The sequence below is a fragment of the Rattus rattus genome, chromosome 11 (assembly GCF_011064425.1).
Source record: "Rattus rattus isolate New Zealand chromosome 11, Rrattus_CSIRO_v1, whole genome shotgun sequence".
Classification (NCBI taxonomy): Eukaryota; Metazoa; Chordata; class Mammalia; order Rodentia; family Muridae; genus Rattus; species Rattus rattus.
This window is the reverse complement of record NC_046164.1, coordinates 18031075-18039145: the sequence shown is the minus strand read 5'-3', so window position 1 is coordinate 18039145 and position 8071 is coordinate 18031075. Positions and strand designations below refer to the sequence as shown.

The 8071-nt window shown below is 40.1% G+C and overlaps 1 protein-coding gene across 1 annotated transcript in view; it reads right to left on the bottom strand.

Annotated features, from left to right (window-relative positions):
- Positions 1-1178: 1178 nt before the first annotated feature.
- Positions 1179-8071, bottom strand: part of Ccdc18 (coiled-coil domain containing 18) — a 96201-nt gene continuing 89308 nt past the window's right edge. Inside the window, exon 28 of the mRNA XM_032916522.1 lies at positions 1179-1967. Within this exon, the coding sequence (XP_032772413.1) occupies positions 1473-1967 (495 nt within the window). The 3' untranslated portion in view covers positions 1179-1472. The remainder of the gene's footprint in view (positions 1968-8071) is intronic.

Below are 8071 nucleotides of genomic sequence, written 5' to 3'. Positions count from 1 at the left end.
AAAACGTTTATCTCTTAATAAAAAACGACCAGAGACCACCCCTTTAGTACTGTCTTACTTCTTTACTGTTTATCAGAATAGAATCTTGGTGTTGCCTCTCTTTACCAAGCTTTCACCCCTATTCCCGCTCACAGGCTGTCGCACAGAGGCCGTCGACAGCCTCACATGTGGCAGTCGAAATCGCTCTTTGCTTCATTTAGCACCATAGGCACCACTCATCTCCTTAGGTTTTGTATTTAGCATGGCTTGTGAACTATTATACTCTCTTGTTTTCTTTGTTTTTCAGTTAACTATATTGAAATCTTCAGTCTCCATCCCTACCCCATCCCCACCACCCTGTCTTTCAGTTTCTCTCTTTCTCAGATGGGGTCTTACTGTATAGTCCTGGCTGGTCTAGAACTCAGAGATCTACCTTGCTTCTTTCAAAAAGGTTATCTGTGTTTGGTTGGTTTGTTGTTCACTTTTGTTTGTTTTTTGTTTATTTTTGAGACAATATCTCATGCAGCTCAGAATGGCCTAGAAGTTACTCAATCATAAATTTCTAATCCTAGTAATAATAATCATGTATATTATCATTATAATATAATCCCACACGGGTGAATGCCTAGTGTATGCAGTATGAACTCAGAACATCAGGCACAGTCGGCAGACACTGTCCCAACTGAGCTATATTTCCCATCCTAGATTCTTCAATTTCTTGAATGCTTAAAGCACTGCAGAAATGACTGTTTCTATCTCAGTTTATCCCACTGGTGTAACCAGGCAGTACGGCTCTAAATATCACCTATACGCTGATAATATCTAAATTTTAAACTTCAGTTTCAGAAACCCAATTGTTCATAATATCTCTGTAGTGGGGGGTTTTGCGTGTCAACTTGACACAGGCTGGAGTCATCACAGAGGAAGGAGCCTCCCTTGAGGAAATGCCTCCATGAGACCCAGCTGTAAGGCATTTTCTCAATTAGTGATCAAGCGGGGAGGGCCCAGCCCATTGTGGGTCGTGCCATCCCTGGGCTGGTGGTCCTGGGTTCTATAAGAAAGCAAGCTGAGCAGGTCAGGGGAAGCAAGCCAGTAAGCAGCACCCCTCCATGGCCTCTGCATCAGCTCCTGCCTCCAGGTTCCTGCCCTGTGTGAGTTCCAGTCCTGACTTCTTTTGGTGATGAACAGCAATGTGGGAGTATAAACTGCATAAACCCTTTCCTCCCCAACTTGCTTCTTCATTATGATGTTTTGTGCAGGAAAACTGACTAAGGAAATCTCCAAGCTACTATGCAAATAGTCCCAATCTGAGGAAGTCTGGAACTTCTGGGCCCAAACATTTTGGATAAGGGAAAGTCAATCTCTATGGATTTTCTCCCCAAAGTAATAAAATTATATTCACTGAATAAAAACTGTAACTTTTGGGGGGAGGAGGATTTCCAACGTAACAATCTTCCTGTTTCTGTCTCTCAGTGCTGAGATTACACATTAATTTATCTGGCGATATGTAAAGTACATGCCTGACTTAAACCAGTGGCTGCCTGCAGAGGAGGCTTTTTCAGCAGTCTCACTTCTCTGTTGATGTATCTCAGCATTCCACTAAGAGTACTGAAGTCATTGCTTTCAGAACCATCATCTTCTAGGCTATACGGGAGAGGTTTATATGATTCCGAATGGGTTACAGATAGGTCTTTATGATCACTTTCTAGCGCTGAAGGATGCTCTAATTGCATTTTCTTTAAGTCCTGCAGCAATTCTTCAGAGAGATCATCATTATCATGACTTTTGAAACTAAGATCACTGGCACTAATAGAGCGGCGTAGTTTTCTGCATTTGAGAAGTGAAATCTGAGGGTGTTTGGCAGACTTCGGATCTTGAACATGAGGTACAATTTCTGTTAGAGCTGTAAATGGAGCTGTTAGAAACTTGGCTTCTCCTGTCTTTTCATGTCCAGAAATTTTGGCTTGCAATCTGGTTAATTCTGATTCCTGTAGAAAAATTGGTACATAGAGCATGCTCAATATATTTCTGTTTAATAAACTACTTATAAAATCATAGACTCTTAGACATCATCTTTGTTAGCCTGTCTCACTATGAGAAATTTTATTTTTTTAAATTACTTTTATTTTTGTCCAGTCCAGTTGTTACCGGCTCCCAGTCTGGAAGAATGGGAACTTTTGAAATAACAGTTCTTGAGAATTTTACAATAACAGTTCTTGAGAATTTTATGAGTGTCGTTCAAACCTTCTTCTACTACAGATAATTGCATTTTGTGAAAATTAAATATTTTTATTTGAAAATTGCTCCCAATACGCTAAGGAATTTCACAAAACCCAGGCTTTCCTTAAAGAATATTTAAATGTTAAAGATTTCATTCTTATATCTTAATCTAACATGGATATACATAAAAGGACTGACTACTTTTAGAATTTATAACAGAAGTAAGTACATATTGGCGATTGTCTTAGTTATGTTTCTATTGCTGTGGCAAAGCACCATGACCAAGGCAGTTTATAGAGGAAAGCATTCAATGGGGCTGACATTTCAGAAGGTCAGTCCATTCTCATCGCGGCGGGAAAGCATTACAGCAGCAGGCAGGAGAAGTAGCTGGGCGCTTACATCTGATCCACAAGCATGAGCAAAGAAAGAAGCTAATTGGAAATGGCATGGTCTTTTGAAACCTCACAGCCCAATCCCACTGACTTATTTCCTCCAAGATGGCCACATCTCTTAATCCTTTCTATCAGTTCCACTAACCTGGAATCAAATATTCAAACATATGAGCCTATAGGGACCATTCTTATTCAAACCTCTGCATTCCACTTCCTGACCCCCAAAGGCTTATGGCCACAGCACAATGCAAAAGCCCAACTTCAAACGACTCACAGTCTCAACAGTTTTAAAGTCGAATCTCTTCTGAAACTAAAGGCAATCTCTTAACTGCACTCCCTATAAAATCAAAAAGCAATTATACTTCTAGTGTACAATGGCATAGAAAAATACATTACCATTCTAAAAGGAACGAATGAGGGCATGGTGAGGAAACACTAGACTGAAGGAAGAACAAAATCCAACAGGGCAAACTCTAAATCCTGTCGAAGGCTTAGATGGCTTCACCCTTAACAGCTTAGTTAACTGCAGCACACTTTCCTCCTGACAGTCATCCCTCTGCTCTAGTACCTCCAACATCTTAGTGTCTCCAACACAATGCTGGCCCCAAGCAAGGATCCATGTCACATGCCGAGCCTCTGAGGTTTCCTTAACCTGAAGGGAGATTCCACAACCCCTTTATTCCTGTATTCTTCATGACTCACAGCCAGAACCATATGGTGGAACTGGCTCACCCCTTGTTCTATATGCATAAGCTTTGAGTTGTTGCTCATTGGGAACAGATACTTCCTAAGCCCTTTTCACAAGTTGCAGGGTTACCTGGGTGGGGTTTCACCTCCAGGCAACAATCTCTTTATTTCATTTCTTATGTCTTTCATATAAATTTTGGCTCCAACATTAAACTTCCTGGTGCTCATTTTCTCCTCAAACTACATCATTTTTGTTCTTGTTCTTGTAGGTCAGCATTAAGAGTGGTCACTGATAAAGGACGCAACAAAGTCAACATCTGGTTGTCTTGAAATCTCTGCCAACAGAATTAGCTTCAAACTCTTCAATTAGCTTCAGGTAGAATTTTAGGACAAGAGCAAAGAGGAGCCACAGTCTTTGCCAAAATATCACAAAAATGATCTCTAGCTCAATTGCCAATATTATTTCTCTTAGAAACCTCTTGAATAGGGCCTCCACAGTCTACAATGGTATCAGTACTACTGTCTTTCAAGTTCATACTAGGATGATATGTTAAACCCGCTTATAAGGTTCAACCACTTTTCCAGCCCAAAGTCTCAAATTCTTCAACATTTCTCAAAACAAACAAACCACCCACCCACCAGCATTTTCAGGCCTGTTATAGCAATCACACTCCCTGGCACAAACTTCTGCTTTAGCTACTTTTCTACTGCTGTGACACAATAACCATGACCAAGACTATTTATAGAAGAAAGGATTTAATGGGAGCTTACAGTTTTAGAGGGTGAGTCTATGACAATCATGGTGCAGAGCACAGCAGTAGATAGTCATGGTGCTAGACCAGTAGCTTAAATTCTGATTCACACATAGGAGGCAGAAAGAAAAATTTAAGTGAAAATGGTCTGAGATTTTTGAAACCTTAAAGCCCACCACCAGTGATACAACTCCTCTAACAAGGCCACACCTCCTAATCCTTCCCAAACAGTTCCATAAACTAGAGATCAAGTTTTCAAACATGAACCAAAGTGGGACATTCTCATTCAAACCACTAGGGTTAATCTGTGCTTATATCCTTATTATAAGAAAGCTTTCCTAAATAAGAATTATTTTGGAAAAGAAACTTTAAGATATTTATTGAAAAACCACAAGACCTAAAAACATAATTTCTTTAGAGAGAGCCAGAGGCAGCATGTTCTGTAATCTAACCTAACCTGGCCTCAGACTTGGGTTTGACTCCCCTCCTCAGTTCTTAGAATGATGGGATTATAAAAATGTATCATTATACCTGGTCATAATTTCAATTTCATAAGCAAAATAACATAAGTATAATATAAATAATACAGAGTAGCCAACCCTAACCTTGAACTCCTAAGCCTCATGTCTCTACCTTCCACGTGCTAAGGTTTCAGACATATACCCATTCATCTGGTTTTATGCAGTGCCATGGATCAACATCAGGGCTTTGTACATGTCAGACAAGCACTCTGTCAACTTAGCTATATTCCAGAACTATGTCCACACATGTCTAATTACTATGATTACACCTGCCAAGCTCTTAGATTAAATGCCTTTATTATTTCTCTTTTGTCTTCTTTAATTACTACAAAAGAGATAGCTGAGGTTGACTTTAAAAGCTATGACAACTACTGTGTTAAAACTAATATCACTGGGGTTGGGGATTTAGCTCAGTGGTAGAGCACTTGCCTAGCAAGCGCAAGGCCCTGGGTTTGGTCCCCAGCTCCAAAAAAAAAAGAAAAGAAAAAAAAACTAATATCAATTTTATTAGCTACAGTAATTAATTACAATACTTCCCTTTTAAGATTTCTCTATCTATGGCTTATTTAAGAACTGCTACTATTTAGACAGATAGAGAGATGGTTCAGCAGATAAGAACATTTGCTTCTCCTGCAGAAAACCTGGATTTGGTGTAGTATCCACATGACGCCTTACAACCAACCATCCATACATAACTCAAGTTCTAGGGACTCTGGTTCCCTTTTTTGGCCTTAGTGAGTACTGCATGAACACAATGCGCATACAGATATGCCATTAAAACACTCATACACAGTATATAAATGAATCCTTCTCTGTTCTCATGGACATTACTTAGCAAGTAAGCAAAATAGTAACTATAGGGATACAATGGAAAATATTTTAATTTGAAGGTTATTAATTTTCACAATGAAGATCTGTAATTTTATGTGAATTTTATAAGCTTCCAGAACACCAGAAAAAAACCAACCCAGTGTGCAGAGTGTGTGTGTGTGTGTGTGTGTGTGTGTGTGTGTATGTACACATATATACAAACATATATATTGGTTTGCCTCGACCAGGGGTTCAATCTAGGATCTCATACATGCTGGTCATCACTGACCCCAAGCAGTAGGAATATTGTCTTAATAAAAGCACCAATAATCTCTCTCTCTCTCTCTCTCTCTCTCTCTTTCTCTCTCTCTCTCTTTCTCTCTGTCTTCTTTCTTTCCTTCCTTTTTTGCATAAGTCCAGGCACTTCCTCTTTTATTCAGATTGGACAAGGCAACCCAGTAGGAGGAAAGGGTCCCAAAGGTAGGCAACAGAGTCAGAGACAATCCCTGCTCCCACTATTGGGAGTCCCACAAGAAGACCAAGCTACACAGCTATTAGATATGTGTGGAGGCCTAGGTGAGTCTCATATATGCTCCCTAGTTGGCTGTTCAGTCTTTGTGAGCCTCTGAAAGTCCCTGTGAGCCCAGGTTACTTGATTCTGTGGGTTTTCTTGTAGTGTCCTTGATCCCTCTGGCTCCTACAATCATTCCTCCCCCTCTTCCACAGGATTCGCCAAGCTCCTCCTTGTTTGGCTGATTTTAAGCTGTACTATAGAACAACAGTAATAAAAACTGTATAGTATTCATATATGAACATACAGGTTGATCAGTGGCATCGAACAAAGCCCCTGCAGTAAATCCACACACTTGGACACTTGATTTTTCACAAAGAAGTCAAAATCATACAATGAAAAAGAGAAAACATCTTCAGCAAATGACGCTAGTCTAACTGGATGTAGGCATGTAGAAGAATGCAAATAAATACACAGTTACCACCCTGCATAAGGAGATCAAAGATCTCAGCATAAAGCAGGATACACTGAACCTCATAGAAGAGAAAGTGGGGGAAGTCTTGAACTCATAGGTACAGGAGACAACTTCCTGAACAGAACACCAATAGCACAGACACTAAGATCAACATTAATAAATGCAACTCATGAAACCAAAGCTTCTGTAAGACAAAGGACACTGCTAATTGGATAAAATGCCAGTGTTTGGAATGGGAAAGTATTTTTACTAAATCCACAACTGATTGAGGACTAATATCCAAAATATATAAAGAACTCAAGAAACTAGATAGCAAAAGAACAAATAATATAATTAAAAGAGGAGTACAGATCTAAACAGAAAATTATCAATAGAAAAAACTCAAATGGCTGAGGACACTTAAAGAAATGTTCACCATCCTCAGCCATCAGAGAAAACAAATCAAACAACTCTGAGACTCCGTCTTACGCCTGTCAGAATGGGGAGGAAAAAATCACAAGTGGCAGCTAACGCTGGCGAGGAGGTGGGACAAGGGGAACACTTCTTGTTTGCTGGTGGTAGTGTAAACTTGTATAGTCACTTTGAAAATCAATATGACAGTTCCCTCAAAAACTGGGAATCGACTGACCTCAAGATCCGCTATACTACTCTTGGACATATACCCAAAGCACACTCCATACTACCACAAGGACATTTCCTCAGCTATGTTCATAGCAGCTTTATTTGTAGTTGCCAGAAACTGGAAACAATTTAGATACTCTTCACCTGAAGAGTAGATAAAGAAAACACGGTCCATTTACACAATGGAATATTACTCAGCTGCAAAAACCAATGATATCATGAAATTTGCAGTCAAGTGAATGGAACTAGAAAAGATTATCCTGAGTGAGGTAATCTAGACCCAGAAAGAGAAACATGGCATGTACTCACTTATGAGTGGATTATTAACCTTAAAGTAAAGAATAATTGTGCTGCAATCCACAGGGGCAGAGAGGCTAAGTAACAAGGAAGGCTCAGGATGTAGGGGGAAGATGCATGAATATCACCGTAAAGGGAAACAGAATAAACATCTCAGGTGGCTGGGGGTTTGAGGGGTCTGGATTGGAGGATGGTGATGGGAACAGGAGGGATCAGGTGGGGAAAGGAAGGAGGGAGAGAATACTGGGAGAGACAACTGTAATCAGAGAGGGAGCATTCTGGGACAAGCTAGAAATCTAGGGCAATGGAAACTCCCAGAAATCCATAAGGGTGACCCTATCTAAGACTTCTAGCAATGAGGAGACATGGAGCCTGAACTGGCCTGATCTTATAACTAGGCAAGACTTCCAATGGAAGGGCTGAGATACTAATGCAGCCATAAAACCTTTGACCTATAATTTGTCATGCCTACAAGATGTGCTGTGCAAATGTGTCAAGAACATGTGGAAGTGGTCAACTGGTCCATCTTGAGACCCATGCCCTGAGACGAAGTCCAACCCTGACACTACCTGGAAGACCAGGACCTAGAGGCTGAATGCCCAGAGACCTAGTATAGAACCATTCATGACTGGCAAAAAAAAAAAAAAAAAAAAAGGGCAATGAAATGATTCCTACTGATATTCTGCTATACTCATAGATTGGTGCCCAGCCCAATGGTCACCAGAGACACTTCATCCACCAACTGATGGGAACAGATGCAGACAGTATGTTCATTCTTTTTTTGTTTTCAAAAAAAGATTTATTTA